Here is an 18,166-nt window from a genome sequence, read left to right as displayed (position 1 = left end):
AGACACAGATGGACAAAGTTAGCAAGTTGCTCTTATGCTCTTTAGCTCCTGCTTGGGGAGCAGGGGTTTGGGAAACAGAGAAATAGTAGGATTCCCTAGAACAGGAGGCCATGGGACTAGCAGGTTCCTACGCGCGCGCACACACACACACACACACACACACACACACACACACACACACACACACAAGTGAGTCTCAGGCCCCCCATGCGGTTCCCTGTCTCCCTCTAAGCTGCCAAAGTCAAGGCTCCTGCTGACCCTTCTTCGAGCAGCTTCCAGACTTAATAACCAGAACGCAGCTGAATTGCCTTTGGATGGGTTCCATCGTCTGGGTCTGCTCAGCCTCACTCCTGACTCCCATTTGTGACGTCAATCCCCAGCTAATCCCGGAAAAACAGATTAAGTTCTGTAAACTTGATTCTCCCGCCTTCCCTCTTGCTCAGGGTGTCTCGAGGACCTGTGTCTCCCTTCCCTTGGAGCCAAACCCTAATAATCCTCCATAAGCTCCCACGTATGCCTTCGGCTGGCAGGCTCTACCTACGGAGCTTGGCTCTGCCCTTCCCCTGCAAAGGCTCATTCATTGGGGAAGATTTTTGGGCTACCAGCCTAGGAGCCCAGCCAGGTTTTCTGCATTATTGTGAGAGGCTGGGACCTTGATTTCTAGGGTGACATCCAGCACACTTCCCCTCTGCCTGGTCCCTGACCTGGAAGCAGCTCATACACTGCACTCTGTCTAGGGCTCCACACTGCGGCTTCCATGGCCTCCCGGGATACCACACCAAGTGGCCCCACTCTGACATGCTTTGACCCTGTTGGACCATCAAGGACACTGAAGAATTTGGGGATGGACTCCTTTCTAGAGTCCTGAAAGCAAGGTCTGGAACCCGAAGGTGTCTTGCCTGAACGGTTCTGTGAGGTCTGTGCATGCAGAGGCATGCAGAGGCTGGTCTGGTTCCCCCTAAGAGGCCGCTGGAAACCTCCATTTTTCATCTTGCCTCTTGCTGTCCCAGGCCTCAAAAGCCACCCTGTGGCCAGCGGGAACTATAATTTTGTCTATGCTGTCACAGCTCCAGCAGGGATGAGACAAAGTGAGTCTGTCTCATGCCCAGGCGGCTGGACTGGGTGTCATGAGGTCGCCTGAGTTAGGGTTTGACTGAGGTGAGGGCAGAGACAGCAGACACAAGTCCTGTTCCTTCTGCACACGGGGTGCTCTCTGGCCTCAGGCTCAGCAGGAACAAAACCAGAGGGGCTGCTTGGCCAGATAAGGGCAATAATATTCATCAGCCAGACCAAGAGAGCCATGTGTGTGTGTCCAGCCCGCCGGCAAAGCACCTGTGGCAGGGCACTCCTCCTTCAGGCCTCAGCCTCAGGGTCCAAGGTAGTAGGTTAGTGTCTGCTGCTGGGGGTGTCTTCCCAGCCAGGGATGGCCATCTGCTGTGACATGCCGTCTGGACCCTCATAGGCCTTTACCAGCGGGTTGAGTCGTTGTGACGGCGGGTTGAGACTTGCTGTGCTATGTCACGCTTCATCCACAGGACCCCCCAAAAGCTGTTCTCACCCCTATTTGTAGAAGATACAACAAAAGGTCAAAGCAGTAGGTAATTGGCCCAGAGTGAGTCACAGCCAAGAAGGGCAGGTGTGGCCAGTGACCTTCATCTCTGCCCATTTGCACACACACACACAGCTCCAACTCTGCTGTCCAACACCAAGTCATGTAGGAAAGTGCAAGTACAAGGTACCCCAAAGGGAGTAGTTCCCTCACCAGCACCCCGCAGTCGTGCGTAGAGACAGATCTGTGCTAAAGTAAGAATGATGGGCTGTTGTTGTTTTTGTTTCAAGTTTTTAAATGCTTTTTGAACTGAAAATCAGGGCTGGCGTATGACTCAGTAACGGAGCACCTGCCTGGCATGTGCAAGCACATAAAAAAAATCAAATTTATGTTATCAGTTTTATTTTAGCATACATATAACCTCACATATCTAAGATATACTTGAATTTAACCCAAGACACATCTGTATTAGTCAGGGTTCTCTAGAGGAACAGAACTGATAGAATGAATCTATCTATATTAAAAAGGGATTATTTACTGGAGTGGCTTACAGGCTGTGGTCCAGATATTCCAACAATGCTTGTCTCCCAAGGGAAAAGCCAAGAATCCTATAGTTGTTCAGTCCTTGAGGCTGAGTGTCTCAGCTGGTCTTCAGTAGACTCCAGGATCCCAAAGAAGTAGACTCTAATGCCAGTGAAGGGATGCCTCAGCAGCAGGATGGATGAACTTGACAGCCAGAGTGAGAGCAAGCAGGCAAAAGAACCAAAAGCTTCCTTCTCCCATGTCCTTTTACATGGTCTGCCCCCAGAAGATGTGGTACCTATTTAGGGAGTATTTTCTGACCTCAAACGACCCAGATTTAGGGTGAGTCTTCCCACCTCAGATGATCCAATCAAGAAAAACCTTCAGGGATGTGCCCCGCTGCTTGGGCTTTAGTTGATTCAGGTTGACAACCACAATTAGCCATCACATTATTTGCATATGTCTAAAATAAAATGGAAAAGAATTGCTCAACTTCAGAAAAACATTTTCTCCATTGTGCTAACAGTCCCCAAAAGGCTAAAGGAAAAAGGCTTTTTAAAAGTAGCTTTATTGAAATGCAATTCAAACACCCATTTCATTCATGCATTTAAAATGTGCAACTCAGTGTTCTTCGTATATTATATTTTTGAACTTCTAAATTATGATAGAGGATATGTAACATAAAAGTTTCCATTTTAGGCCGGGTGGTGGTGGCGCACGCCTTTAATCCCAACACTAGGAGGCAGAGGCAGGCGGATCTTTGTGAGTTCAAGGCCAGCCTGGTCTACGGAGCGAGATCCAGGAAAGGCGCAAAGCTACACAGAGAAACCCTGTCTCGAAAAAACAAAACCAAAACAAAACAAAACAAAAAAAGGAGAGAGAGAGAGAAAGAGAAGTTTCCTTTTTTTTTTCCTTTTTTTCCGGAGCTGAGGACCGAACCCAGGGCCTTGCACTTGCTAGGCAAGCGCTCTGCCACTGAGCTAAATCCCCAACCCCGAAAAGTTTCCATTTTAAAGGGCTAGGCTATAGCTCTGTGGTAGAATGCTTGCTTAGCAGGCACAGGCCCTAGGTTCCCGTCTACAGCCTTGAAGAGAAAGAAAAATTTGCTATTTTAACTGCCCTTCAGCATTCCACTCCGTGGTATTAAGAGCATCCCCAGTGTCCTGCACCATCGCCGCTGCCTCTTTCAAAGTATATTCTTTACCTAGATGAAAACTCTGACCCTTAAGCTATGACTCCCAGTCCTCTGTCCCTCAGTGCTCAGCGGTCTCTAATTCTATTTTTTTTTTTTTTTTTTTTTTTTTTGGTTTTTCGAGACAGGGTTTCTCTGTGTAGCTTTGCGCCTTTCCTGGAACTCACTTGGTAGCCCAGGCTGGCCTCGAACTCACAGAGATCCGCCTGGCTCTGCCTCCCGAGTGCTGGGATTAAAGGCGTGCGCCACCACCGCCCGGCGTCTAATTCTATTTTTAAAACAGTTTTACTTCCACATTAAAATTAAGTGGAAAATACAGAGTCTGATAAGATTCCCCCCTTCTGCCTTCCTACACCAAAGTGGTCCTTGCAAATATCTCTTATTGTGAGTATGTGCATGATATATGTATGGTGTGGGGATGGGCATGTGTGCCTCAGCGCATGTGTGAAGACCAGAGGGCAGGTTGGTAGAGTCAGTTATCTCCTGCTTTTACTGGCCATCAGGCTTGCGTCATTATGCAGCACATGGATAACCAACTGAGCAGTCTTGCCCCCGCAAAGTAGTCCTTTTGTTAGAGCTGGTGAGCTGACGTGTATTCACAGAGTCCACAGCCTGTAATCTTTTTGAAGGTTTATTTTCATTATTTTTAAGTGTGTGTGTGTGTGTGTGTGTGTGTGTAAATACGTGTACTTGTGCACACGTGCACTCATGCACAGCTGCTCACAGAGGCCAGAACACCCCCTGAAGCTGGAGTTACAGGCTGTTGTAAGCTGTCTGATATAGGTACTAGGAACCAACCTCAGGTCCTCTGTAAGAGAATCAGGTGTTCTTAACCACTGAGCCCTTGGTTGGATATTCTGTGGGTTTGGATAAGTATATAATGGCACATTCACCACATCATATGAAGCAGTTTAACTGTCCTAAAACCCTCTGTGTTTGACTATTCATCCTACATTAATTTCTTTATGTAATGAACCCACTTCCTGCTGTGAAAGTTGAGGCACTTACATTTCTACGCCCAGTTTTTGTTAATTGTATTATTATGCATTGTTGATGTTTTCATATACTTTAGGAACCATAATTGCCAAAGTTGCAAAACTAGTTTGTTTACATCTTGATTTTGCATGGGTGAATTTACCATGATTTATCTTTTGGCTTGTTGGGTTTTAATACCAGATAATATTTTCAAAGATGATGTTATCCATGTCTAAGCCTCTAAATTCATATTTCAGAGTATTTGCTGATCACACCTAAATGGCTGTTTAGCTGGGTGTAACATTCTGGTTCCCAAGTTCTGCCTCTTAGCGCTCTGCAGATATGACTGCAGAGGCTTCTAAAATTGTCTTGTTATGAAGTCTGATTCTCCCCAGCCCGTCTCTCCCTACCTCCTCCTTATACTTCTTTCTCTCTATCCCTTGAGGTCAGTGAGTTCTTCAGAATGTATCTTGCTATTATTTCCCCCCTAGAATATAGAATATGATCTAATCTGTAGGGTTAGGCCTTAATTTAATTTATTTATTATCTTGTTGCATTAAAGAAATTTGGAGGGCTACAGAGAAGACTCAGTGGGTAAAGTGCTGTGCAGGCATGAGGACCTGAGTTCGGATTCTCCAGTCCCAGCCCAAAAGCCAGATGTAACTGCATGCGACTGTATCTTAGTGCTGGGGAAGGGGATGGAGACTCTGAGGGCTCACTGTTCAGCCACTATAACCAAAACAGTGAGCTCCAGGTTCCATGAGATACACTGTCTCAAAACATAAGATGGAAGGCAATAGAGGAAGACCTGAGCTCCACATGTGCGCACCACAGTGCACGGGAAACTGGAACTGTTGAAGAAGGAAGTTTTCTGTGACCTGTCTCAGTACTTAGGTCCTGTTCTGCCCGGGGGCACTCCAGGGAATGTGTGTTAGTGTCTCTGATGCTCACACAGCTGCCGTTTCGTCGTACTGGTCTCTGGTTTACTTGGGTGAGTTCCTCAAATCCACCGGCAGCGTCTCTAGTTGTTGGTGTTATGTTTTGCCTGCTTAGCCGTGAATTCATGTGCCTTTTAAAACTGAGCCGTGTCTTTTCTTCCCCGTTCCCCTGAGCTCAGCTAGCTTACTCTCCGTCTCGTTATTATTGAAGACTGTCTCACTGTGTCTCATGTGCTCACTTAAGCAGCACATACACTAAGTTTCTGCGCTTCTTTCCTCTCTCCCTCCCAGCGGCTTGTCCTAGGGGCCTCAATCTCGGCAAACAATGTGAAGGTTTGCGGTTAGATTCCACAGGGAATGACAGACTGGTCTCCGGTCACATTGTCACTCGGAACTGAGTCCTCTCTCTTGCTGTTGGCCACTGTGCACTTGGTGGTGACAGTACTGGGCTGTTTGTCCCTTCCCGCTGTCTGAGTCTCCGCCTGCCTACCTGCTTGCCTCCGTAGTTCCTTGCAAGCAGAGTACAGTCCCTGTACTGCACACAGCCTGAGTGGAGGTGCAGTCTTGGCCTTCATCATCTGACAGTGCTCAGAATGCTCCTATGACTAAGTTTCGCTCACAGCCCAGCTCCACCTGCCTTAGAGTCCGGACTGTGTCTCTGTCCCGGGCTTACATGTGGAAGGGTGGACACGTCTGCGTGGTTACAGCTCACCTGGTAGCTTGTCTTTGGAGTGTCATTATGTACTTGTTCTAGGCGTGTCCTCCCAGAGCCTCTGAAAGCCGAGAGACTAGCGGTGTCTTCGGGCTGGCCTGGCTCTAAGATTTCATCCCTGGACATCTTTGAGGGGCTGAGACCTTGAAGGGATATGCATTGTCTAGCCTGCAAATCCTGCTTTGACACTAGACTGGAATCCTGCAGTCTTGCCTGGTGGGCCAAGACGCCAGAAGAACAGGTGGTCTGCTGTGCAAGTGACTAGTTAAGAGCCGGAAAGGGTAGTCAGCTTCCACTGCCTGCTGTCTAGAGAGTGTGTCTGAGTTCTGTGATTGAAATGACAAAACAAGACTTACTCAGGGCCACTGTATAACCCTAGTGCCATGAGGGAACACACTGGTTCTGAGAACCCCACAGGTCTGAGATCACCTGTGTCTCCAAGCCTTGACTTCTCTCTGGCCAGCAGATGTGGGTTCAGCTTCATAGGTTATGTAAAGAGATGGACTCTGATTGGTTGAAAGGATCTTAATGAATGTGGGAACTTGAGTCGGTGCCCCCCATGAGCTTTGCATTAATGGTCCTGCCTTCTGCGAAGAAGTCACTTGAGGCTGATACAGGCCAGCTCTGGCCCATCTCCAGGGCTCTCCTAAGTGTTGTGAAAGGTTTCTTTCTAGCCTGTTGGCTTATCTGAGGGCTTCTTAGCCACTGGAGACCACGTGTACTGTAGAGTCATGGTGATGTTTATGTACAGATTGGTACCTGAGCTACTCTCCCACTTAACCAGCTCTGGTCACCATGAAACCTGACTGCCATCCCTAGTGTGAGCCTGTCCCACCCTCCTCACCTGTGAAACCTGTGCTCAGCCCCTGTTTCACAGTAGTGAACCTCTCAGGCAATCATCAATGCTTGTTCAGGGAACAGGCTGACCCTGTATTTCCTGGAGACTGTTGATGGGAGAGTTCACACAGCCTCTTACTTGGTCCTTCCAGTAGCTCTTGTATTGCTTAGCAAACAGGGAAAATCAGGCCAGAGAGGCTAGGAATTCGCTCCAGGTCACTGTTGCCTTGAGAAGGTTGAGAGGAGAATTCTAGCCTCAGGTCTGGACCTCGGCTTTTCTGTTAGCACGTCCACCAGACTTTGCAGAAACTGACTCTCCTGTCCTCTGTGTCTCTCTGTCTCTCAAGGGTCCTCAGTGAATTCTGTCATGGTTATTTAAGGAATCTTGCCTAGAAAGTCCCCACAAGCACGCAGTTCCCTGCCGCCGGGAAGGCGTGGACTCCAAGATGATCATAAAGGAATACCGGATTCCCCTGCCAATGACCGTGGAGGAATACCGCATCGCCCAGCTGTACATGATACAGGTGAGTCCAGAGAGATGGCTGGACCAGGTTAAGTTGGGTGGACCCCAGCCTGCACTACTGGGTACTGCCCAGGGAAACGGACTGCTGCTAGTGTCTGTGAAGTACTACTGCACCTTGGCACGCTGGGTTCTCGTGGGATCAGATTATCTTGCCACCACTGTATTCCCCACACCCATAGTATATTACATAGGATATCTCACTCTTTGCATTTACCACCCATCACCTTGCACAGCTGTTATTTCAGGTCTCAGCCCAGGCTGCTGTCACAACGAATCCTGTCCTTTGGCTCAACCATCAGGGACTCTTCCTTGCTGCTTGGAGGCTGCTTCCCAGATCAAGGGTGGGCAGGGTGGGTTTCTGGTGAGGATCATCTTCCTGAGTTTCACATGTCCTCACATGCAGTGGGCATGCGACAGTAATCGTCTTCTACTGATAAGTATGTTAACCCCACTCTTAGGACCTCATATAAGATGTTCCCAGATGCACAGCCTCCACAGATTATCGCACTGGGAGTTGGAGCTTCATTGTAGGAACCTGAGGAGACACGTTTGGTCCCAACCCCTCATTTAAGACAAGGTCATGTGAGGCAGGCGAGGCTAATAAGCTGTGTAGGAGCACAGGGCCTGGCTCCTGGCTCCCAGAGTCTGACAGGAGAATGGGGTGTATGACCGGTTTAGTCCTATCCAATCCAGGAACCACCCCTGGACTCTCTCCTCAGTTGAGAGCACAGACCCCAAGCCCTACTGTTCATTCCACATACTTCCAGCCTAGATGGCAGACCTGCCCACTGCCCACTGCTGGGTACTGACTGAGTCCTTGCTCTGCAGAGCTTTCTGTCCCTGCTTTACAGCTACCCTTCTCCCTCACCAACCCTGGAGATTTTCCTCCATGCCAAGGGCCCAGAGCCTCTGCCCTGATTGTCATCTCTTGGCTTGGCTCTGGCTTTTCTAGATAGATTGGACCTCTCGTTCCTGTTACCCACTGGGTCCTGTACCTGACTGGCTTCTCAGTGTACAGACCTCCGGTCATTGCATTACCCTGAGTCCTCAGTATGGAAGGCCGAGGGCAGGCCACGGCCTGCAGGGCTTCCGCCTCCTACCTGGGTTGGTTGTTTGTTTTTACTTTTCAAGACAGGGTTTCTCTTTGTAGCAGCCCTAGAACAGTCCTAGAACTCGCCTTGTAGACCAGGCTGGCCTCAAGCTCACAGAGATCTGTCTGCCTCTGCCTCTGCCTCCCGAGTGCTGGGATTAAAGGTGTGCGCCACCATGCCTGGCTTTTCCCAGCTGGTTTCTGATGGGCTTGTACCTTCGGCCCAGAGGCTCAGTACCTGTCTAAGAGGAGCTTGAAGCCACTGGAGTTCAGCCAGCTCGCACAGGAGTGCTTCGGCTGGGAAAAGAGCAGGAAGTGCCCCCAGCCTCTCTGGGGGACTGTTTGCTCTGAGCTGCTTCAGAAGCGCTACTCAATTCCCTCTTGAACCACTTACCCCTTAATTATTTCTAGAGAGTGGGGAGAGGAAGAGCTTAAATCAGGCCCCAGCTCTGAGCACTCTGGAAATAACTCAGTCTGTTCAAGGACCAGACTCATCTGCCGATGCTGCCGTTCGTCCTGCGGCTTCTCGGTTCCCTTTTCAGCAGTGATCCACGGCCTTGGAAGGACAGCCCCCCTGGCTTCCTGGGTTGGACATTCAGGGTCCAGCAGCATGACCTCAGCCACTGGAGTGCCACAGTCATGGAGTCATTGTTCCTCAGCCCCTCCAAACGCCTCATTTCCCAGCATCAGCCCTGATGCTTCCAGTCAGTTTAACTGTGAAGTGACCCACATCATCTGTGTGATACTCAGATCTGTATCCGGACTACACAGTCCATTGGGCCCGTTTGTGCAATGTCTTTTGGTGACCGTTGATCTGCTAGCTGGGACTGTAGTAAGTAGAAGCGTCTCCTACCTTGTAGGTCATGTGTGTCTACACCCTCACAAGTGCCCTTCTCTGCTGCCGTGAGCTTCCGGTGTCCCTCCCTACATCTCTTCCAGTGAGCAAGTGTGTGCACAAAAGATAGAATGGTGAACAAGCCCGATGTTGCCAGGGGAGGTGTTTCCGGGCCAAGTGCTAACTGTCGTGTCCAGAGGGAGGCTGAGGAGCATGGTTAGCGTATACGTGTGTATGCTAACATGTGTGTATATGTGTGTGCGTCTACATAACCTGCACAGTCTCACTCCAGTCCCCATCACCTTGAGAGGCCCATAGAGGTATGATATATCTCCCTGTAAGCTTTCATGGCCAGTGTAGCCCCTTTAAAACTGGGTTCCCTGTGAGAGGACCCCACACTCTGCCCAAATAACTAAGGTTGTCTTCCAGCCTTTCCTCGTGCCCCACTGTGGCAGGAAGGCAGGGAGAGTTGAGTCTCTGAGTGGCAAGGGCAGTGCCACCCGTTTTAAGCAGCAATACCATAGTTCCATCTTGACAGCAGGCACCCCAGAGCCAGTATATGCAGCTTGTCCAGAGGTTGAGATGTGATCTGTTTCCAGACAATAGCACAGCTAAGAATCTTGCTCTGTAGGAGGAAGTGTAGACTGTCCCAGATGAACCCGGCTCTGGGGAACAAGTGAGTCTCCCTGGGTCTCACTGACTGTTTGTTTTTGTTTTTTTGTTATTGTTGCTGTTGTTTTGTGTGTGTGTGTTTTTTTTTTTTGAGACAGGGTTTTTCTGTGTATCCCTGGATGTCCTGGAACCTGCTCTGTAGATCAGGCTGGCCTCAAACTCAGAGATTGGCCTGCCTCTGCTTCCTGAGTGCTAGGATTAAAGGCATGCGCCACCATGCCTGGCCCCTCTATTTCTTATATAAGCTGGTTTCTTAAACAGTATTGCCATGGAAGGGCTCTCAAAAATAACTTTCCTGTTTGCAGATGGGAAAAATGAGCCAAGTTTGGAACTTAGCTCCCCTAGCTCCCAGGGGGCCTGTCTGGTTCTCGAAGGCTTTGGGGCTTCTGGTGGGGTCAGGAGGAATCCACTCCCAGCCCCAGAGATGGGGGAGTCCATGGCAGGCAGGAGCACACGAGCCAGTGGGGGAAGACAGAGTCCTACTCATCCAGAGCAGGGAGGGAGGCACCTGAGGAGGCCTGCTTTGCCCACCCCTTATCCGGTAGCCTTCTCCCAGATACTCCTAGTTGGAAGTGGTGTGTGCTGTGGCCAACAGGCCTGAGGACAGAGCATGTAGTTCAGCAAGAGGCCAGCTCAGGCAATCCAGATGTGGGGGCGGGAACCTGGGTGCTGTGTCCTTCCTGTCCCTGAGACACTCACCGACAGCCAGATTTCTATCACTGGAGGCCCTGCTCCTCTCATGTAACCAATAGATCATTTCTATACCCAGCGTTCTCTGCTGCTACAGGACCTATGGGTGCCTCTTTCCTAGCTCCTGCCCCTGTCTGCTTCTCTGCCCACTCCCTCTGCTCCTGCCATGGGCTTTGTCTTCTGTGCCTCAGAACCCAGCGTTCCTGGGGGCCCTGCGACTGAACGTATGTCACAGTCACAGGATGTACCTGGATGTGTACACAGCTCCCTGTGTGTCAGTCATGACACAGTAACACGGCGTTTTGTCCCACCTGTGTGACATGTACCAAAGGAAAGCCAGGCAGGACTGGTAAGGGCTAAGAAATGGGAGACAGGTCTAGGTACACCCCAGGCAAATGCGGTGGGAGGCAGCATGTTCCATGCAGAGCCTTTGGAGACAGCTGATTGAATAGCAAGGAGGCTCATCTGGCAGCAGCTGGAACAAGTTGTGGAAAAGACCAAGCTGATGAGTCAGAGCTATTCCCCTGCCTGAGCAAGTTCTGTATCTGCGGAGTAGGCTAGTGGAAATCACTGCACTATTCATGCTGTCCTCTAGGGGGTGCTAAGCAAGACCTTGCTGTCTGGAGAAGGGGGGGGGGGCTGATGGACTTGGTCAGTACCCTGGACAGCTCTGAGAGCAGCTTCTGGGGAGGGGTTTCTCATTTTGCCGCCTTCCTTCGGTGGGCCCATGGAAGTTGGGTGGCTGTTTGCCAACCCCAAGGCTCCAAGGGTGGGCAGCACTACACTCTGTTTAGGAATGGTCATGGGCAAGGATGTGGGAGTGGCTTCCTGTGTGGGCAAAGCATAGGGAAGCTGAGGAGAGCTTGTATGGCTAAGCCACAGCTACGTGAGGGCATGTTGCTCCCTTCATACTGTGAGGGCTGGCTTAACTGGGGGACACCACCTCCAGAGTGCCTGGTGATTGTGAGGACTAGATCCCATTGATTATCGATTCATTTGGCCAGCCTTTGTTTAATGTCTACTGATGGAGGTGCCCTAATGCTGTGTGGGGTTGCTGCATAGATACCAGCTCTTTATGCCCTGAAGTCTCCATCCCCATCCCCTGGGTGACTACAACCATCCACAGCCCTCAGCTGGTAATGGCAGCAGCCTGGGTGCCCTACACCTGAAGTGCATCACCTGCTCTAGTCCCCACAGTGACCTGCAGCCCTGGTAATGGTCTTCCTCTTCACAAGTGAGGCAGCCCAGAGATATCAGAGAGCTTGTCCAGGGGAGAACAGCTGATCCCAGGAAGCCAGTCCTTGTCTGGAGGTGCGGCTGGCTGCCTTTCTGCACTTGGAGCACTGAGGTCTCCTAGTCTGCCACATCTCTTCCTTCTCTGAAGTCATGGCTTTAGGGATTAGAGCAGGATGCCTTCACCCACGCGTCCCTTACACACTCACACTCCACCCCCAGGACTCAAATACTCATGTAACTTGAGGGCATACTGTAGGTGGTAAGGCCAGGATGGTATGACCTGCCCATGGAGTCACCACCCCTGGGGAAAGGCCTGTGGGGCTGTGCAGGAGACACAAGGACCATTCCAGGAGGCAAGGGATCAACAGTCAGAGTTGTTACTCTGACAGACAGGCTGAAGGCTAACCACAGGAGGTCATCAAGATAACTACCTAGCTAGTTGAGTAGTGCCTGGCCCTAGTTCATATTCACACACAGCCTCAAGAGTATGACCTCTTCTAGGCCTGGGTCTGTGTGTGTATAATTAGTTACAACTTTTGAGATAAGGTCATCTTGGATATAGGACCTACCCCAGGTTGACTGACTGTTGTCCCTATAAGAAGAGGAAGGGACACAGTCACTCAGGGAGGAGACAAGCAGGAGACTGAGTCATGGCCAGTAGCTGGAATACTGAGAAGAGTGATAGCCCAAAGCAGGACTTATATAGTCTAGCTGGGTTCTGAAGAGAACACTCAGATGGCATCCTGGAGGAGACCATTGTACATGCCCATGTATTCCTGTGTACACATGGCCTCTGCCAGCACCACTTCAGGCATGGATGCCCTCACTCTTACAGGCCCACCCAATAGGAGGGGATGCTTGTGTGGTTCCTGAGATTCGTGCTATCCGCAGCTTCTTCCTCTCTGTCTCCATACTGTCCCAAGTGCCTGTAGTCTGGGAGTCAGCTGTCACCTTGAGTGAGCCGCAGCTGGTACCCTGTGACTCAGTTTCCTCACTTATGGATGTGGAGTGCCCCATTCTGTATGTGAGGTACAGACTGAGATAGGTGTCTGCTCAGGTTTGACATTCCCTCTGGGGCTCCTCCTCTCCCTGGCTCTTTCCTTGCCCACAGCGTGTACATCTCAGCCTAGTGTGATCCGTGAGTGGCCCTATCTGATGCCTTACTGGTCCAGATCAAGCCCAGCTTTTCTCTGTCCCATGTCCTTACCACCATGTGACAGCATCAATGACTAAGCCAGAACATCACCTCTCTCTCCCCGGGGCCTCCACGCCTGTACCCTCAGTCCTTTCTCAGAAACACCTGAGAGCTATCTGGACTTTGGAGCCTTGCAGACCGTACCCCCTACTTACAAGCTAGACTTCACTGTCTTCCGGAGGCAGACAGGGACCAGCTGTCCTCAGAGGCCGAAGCTTTTGTGACGGTAAAGCTTTTCCTGGCAATGCGACTTCTCACTGGCTTGCATATCTCTGGGTTTCTCTTCACTTTTTAAAAAAATTACATTTATTTGGGCCAGGCATGGTGGCACATGTCTTTAATCCCAGCACTTGGGAAGCAGAGGCAGGCAGATCTCTGTGAGTTCAAGGCCAGCCTAGTCTACATAATGAGCCAGGACTACACAGAGATCCTCTCTCTCTCAAGAAAAAGTATTTTCCTTTTGGGGGCGGGCAGGGCAGGGAGGCATGTGTTCCATGGCACGTGTGTGGAGGTCAGAGGGCAACTTCCAGGGGTCAGTTCTGCCTTGTCCCGTGTGGTTCCTAGGGATTGAACTCAGTGGCCAGGCTTGGTGGCAGGCGCCTATCCACTGAGCAGTCTTGCTGGAACTCTCTTTGCTTTTTTGTTTTGGTGGTAGGTATTTTCAGAGAGATTTAATTTTTTTTTTTTTGAATAGCCCAGGCTAAACTGGAATTCATCATCTCCCTGCTTCTGCTAGAATTACAGGCATGAGCACCATGCCCAGCTGCTCTTCGCTGTTTTAATTTTAATTTTTCGACAGTTTTATATATGTACATAATGAATTTTAGTTGTCTTCACCTCTTGCTATTGCACGGTCTCATCTCTGCTCCGTCCCGCTGAATCCCAACAAGGCCCCACCTCCATTCATGTCTTTCTGTGTGCCTGGGGCCCAGTGAGTTTGACTAGGGTTGCTTGCGTGAGCATGGGTGGGAAATTACTTACGGGCATGGGCAGCTTACCAATGGCAGCACCACTGAGGGAAGTGGCAGCTGACAGCCCCTCCCAAGCCACCATTAACTGCCAAAGGCCCCCTGAGGCCTCCCCAGCCTTGTACAACTTTGTGAGTAACTATGGCTGCGATGAGTTCCTGAACACAATGACGCTGTTGTGTCCAGGAGACAACTTTTTGCAACACACCTCCCCATCTTCAGGCTTCTACATTCTTTCTGTCCCCAGTTCCACAGTGCTCCGTGAGCCTTGGATGGGGTGCGGTATATATTCCATTTAGAGCAAGCACATCAACCATCAGTCTTGACTTTTAATTCAAGAATCTGCACATATAGAAAGTGCATAGGTCATCAGCACCACTGTGGTGGGCTCACGGCAAATGAATACACCCTTGTAATCAGCGCCAGGTCTGGGAACAGCGTTTCCTTAGCCCCCAGCAAACCTATGTGTCCCGAGGACCGCACAAGTCCTGAGCAGTTTCTTCACATGCAGAGTTACCTAGGTAACATGCAGTGTTACCTATTTTTCTCCCCCTGTTATTTTGAGACGGGGTCTCTCCACAGTACTGGGGTCACAGTCATGCGTGCAGCCACACATGGCTGTCCATGGCCTCCGGGGTTCTGAACTCAGATCCTCATACTTGCACAGTACGCACTCTTACCCATGGAGCCGTCTCCCCAGTCCAGTGGACCCTTTCTTCAGCTGGTGGTCAGATGGACGGACCGTTTCCACCTTCTGGCTGTTGGGAGTAATGTGGCATTCAAGTACAAGGTTTTGTGTGAGAGAGGGAGGTATGAGATTCCAGCTTGCTTTTGTTGTTGTTGTTGTTGTTTTCAGATGTCTGGGGTCTCTGGTAGGAACATATAAATTGTAGCATCCATTTGCTCTTCCTAAAAAAAAAAAAAAAAAAAAAAAAAAAAAAAAAAAAAGACACTAGAATTTTGCTGGCGATGGCAGGTCCTGTGGGCTTCTTTGGGGATGATTGTTGTCTTAACAGAACTTAGTCTTCTAACCTATGAAGGAAGGACATTTTCCAGTTGTGCAGGTCTTTAATTTCTTTTGGGTCTGTGCTCTTGGTGTACAAGTTTTCACCTGTGTTTAAATGTATTCTTGTTTGTTCTTGCAAATGCTGTTGTAAATGCATCCAGTTTCCTTTTTGTGTTCTTCAGCTTACTGTGTTGATTTTGTGTTCCAAAGCTTTGCTGAATTCATTTAATTAAGCCTAAGAGATTTAAGGAGAATTCTTTAGAGTTTTCTATATAAAGATTATGTCTTCAACAAACTAAAATGATTTACTTTTTTGTTTCCAGTTTGGATGCCTCTTATTATTTCTTTTTATTGCCTAATTATTGTGGCTGGAACAAACAGTACAAAACTGAGCAGAAGCAGGAAAGGAGGCATTCAACACTGGTGTGAGGGGACATACTTGTAATCCCAGTAGGAGGCTGAGTCAGGGGAAATGCAAATCAGGACCATCCTGGGCTACACAGTGACCTTGTCTCAAAAAGAAAAGGGAGAGAGAGAGAGAGAGAGAGAGAGAGAGAGAGAGAGAGAGAGAGAGAGCGAGCGAGCGCGCAGATGTGGCAGTGCTCACCTTTAACCCCAGCACTCAGGAGGGAGAGTTAGGGGATCAAGTGAGTTCAAGTTTAAGGCCAGCCTGGTCTACATAGGAAGTTCAGGTCAGCCAGAGACCCTGTCTCAAAGACAGGGAGGAAGAAGAGGAAGGGGGGGAAAGTGGGCATCTTGGGAATGCTCAGTCCTAGGATAGAAAGGAGTCAAAACAGATGTTTTGTGCTTTCAATACTTGGACTTAAAGAGGAAATCCAGGACTCTGTTCACTTCCATTAGGAGGCTTGGGGCTCATAGAGCCACAGTGTAGATTTAGGAGGCTGGGGTGTCCTGAAATGACACAGAAAGAGCCAGCCCCAAGGCCACAGACCTTTCCTGTTCTCAGTCCTCTGAGCCTCTTCTCATCAACATGTTTTTCCCCCGTAGAAGAAAAGTCGCAATGAGACCCATGGACAAGGCAGTGGTGTGGAGATCCTGGAGAATCGGCCCTACACGGATGGTCCTGGTGGCTCTGGGCAGTATACCCACAAGGTGTATCATGTGGGCATGCACATCCCCGGCTGGTTCCGCTCCATCTTGCCCAAGGCAGCTTTGCGGGTGGTGGAGGAGTCCTGGAACGCCTACCCCTACACCCGAACCAGGTGTGCCTGCTTCTGCCTCCTCAGCATGCCATCTGCTAGGGGAACTCCTTAGCATGTGTCCAGGTACTCTCCCGGCAGGCTCAACCCCTGCACCCCTAAAAACATCAAACTCTGCCTCACACATGTTCCCTAGTGGTTCACAGGTGGCCATAGGCAGGAAGGGGACAGATGCCCCTGTGTGCCTGCCTCCCAGAAATGCCAATGGAGGTCATGAGAGCAGGGATCCAACAAGGGCCGGCATCTGGGAAAGGTCAGGGAAGGAACATTCACTAAGTTCCCATGCGCAGTGACAGCCTGCGGGGAAGAAGTGTGAGCTGAAGGTAGACCAGATGGTCCAAGGTCTCCCAGCCCTGAAACTCTCAGCTTCTGTAGTGGTGTTTAATACATCCTACGGTAAGCAAGGCTTTTCTCAGAACCCCAGCAGAGATTCTTCTCTCTTTCCTCTCAGTGCTAGCTCTCACTGAGCAAGGGCCTTTAGCCTTGCAGGGCTTCCTCCCCACAAATCCCGTACCTGGAAAACGCTGAGAGCTAGTTTTGGATTTCAGAGAGCTCTTCTCTATCCCAGAGAGGAGCTGTTCTGTTGTCAGAGTGGGCTTCTTGCTGGTGTCATGTGCCAGGAGTGTCTGCCCAGATCCACTGACTCCATAGCACACTGCCACTGTGGCTCTGCATGTATTCCCACCACACCACACTCACGTGGATGACAGATGTGAGGCTGCTAGAAGCTACCAAGGGAGTTCAACAACTCTCATCCCCATCTTTCTCTCCCCCAAGCTAGTCTGGCTACTCTTAGGACAAGATGGTGTTATAGGAAAAAGACGTGACTGTCACACCCTGCTATCTTAGTTACATTTCTACTGCTGTGAATAGACACCATGACCAAGGCAATTTATAGAAAGCTTATTGGGGCCTGCAGTTCAGAGGATGAGTCCATGACCATCACGGCAGGGAGCATGGGAGCAGGCAGGCAGCTGTGGTGCTGGAGCAGTAGCTGAGCGCTCACACCTTCTTCACAAGCATGAAGCAGGGAGAGACAGAGCACTATCTGGGAATGGCATGCACTTTTGAAACCTCAAAGCCCACCCCCAGTGACACACCTCCTCCAGCCAGGCCACACCTCCTAATCCTTCCCAAATAGTTCCATCAACTAGGGACCAAGTATATGAGCATGTGGGGGCCATCCTCATTCAGTCGACCACACCACCTGTCCACCTTACTTTCTTTCCAGTGTGGCCCAGCAGGCTGCTAGCTAGTCACAGCCCCTCCAGAGTCTGGTCCTGATGGATCTTCTTTCTCTCAGGTTCACCTGTCCCTTTGTGGAGAAGTTCTCCATTGACATTGAAACCTTTTATAAGACTGATACTGGGGAAAACAATAATGTGTTCAGTCTGACTCCTGTGGAAAAGAACCAGCTGATAACAGGTGAGCACGAAGCCTGAAGCCCAGTGGGCAGCATTCCCGCCCCAGGCCCTCCTCGCCTGATCTCATCCTGAGAGTAGGTTAGATTCTTAGGTGGGGTGTCAGGGGACAGAGTGAGGCAGGGCAGGCTTCCATGTCCTTGGTGTGCATGCCAAGTCTGTCAGCTTTCTCCTCCCTGTAAGTGTGCGTGTGTACTCTTGGGGCGCTGTCCGGCTAAAAGCCATTTGTGAACCCTCTGCCTAGGGTGGGCTGGCCCGTATTACGGCATCTGTGACTGGAGCAATGGTGGCCTTTGCTCCTTTGCTCACCGGCTGATGTGACTGTGCAGGAAACTGTCTCCATTTGTTAAGCTTATTTTGTTTTAGACAGTGTCTCATTAGGTAATCCTGACTGGCCTCGAACTCACAGAGATCTGACTGCCTCTGCCTCCCAAGTGCTGGGATTAAAAGTATACACCACCATGCCCGGCTAAATCTTTTTTTTTTTTTTTTTTTTTTTTGGTTTTTCAAGACAGGGTTTCTCTGTGTAGTTTTGCGCCTTTCCTGGGACTCACTTGGTAGCCCAGGCTGGCCTCGAACTCACAG

At 50.1% G+C, this 18,166-nt stretch overlaps 1 protein-coding gene across 5 annotated transcripts in view; it reads left to right on the top strand.

Moving 5' to 3' along the window:
- The window catches only part of Pitpnm2 (phosphatidylinositol transfer protein membrane associated 2), a 92,949-nt gene that overhangs the window by 53,446 nt on the left and 21,337 nt on the right, over positions 1–18,166 (top strand). For all 5 annotated transcript variants that reach the window (XM_059249841.1, XM_059249839.1, XM_059249840.1 and 2 more), the window contains exons 2-4: positions 7,073–7,249; positions 15,949–16,163; positions 17,464–17,585. In XM_059249841.1, coding sequence (XP_059105824.1) covers positions 7,172–7,249; positions 15,949–16,163; positions 17,464–17,585 — 415 coding nt within the window. In that variant the 5' untranslated portion in view covers positions 7,073–7,171. The remainder of the gene's footprint in view (positions 1–7,072; positions 7,250–15,948; positions 16,164–17,463; positions 17,586–18,166) is intronic.

This window comes from Peromyscus eremicus, chromosome 23 (assembly GCF_949786415.1).
Source record: "Peromyscus eremicus chromosome 23, PerEre_H2_v1, whole genome shotgun sequence".
Lineage (NCBI taxonomy): Eukaryota > Metazoa > Chordata > Mammalia > Rodentia > Cricetidae > Peromyscus > Peromyscus eremicus.
Note: the sequence above shows the minus strand (reverse complement) of the source record. Positions and strands in the feature narration are given on the sequence as shown.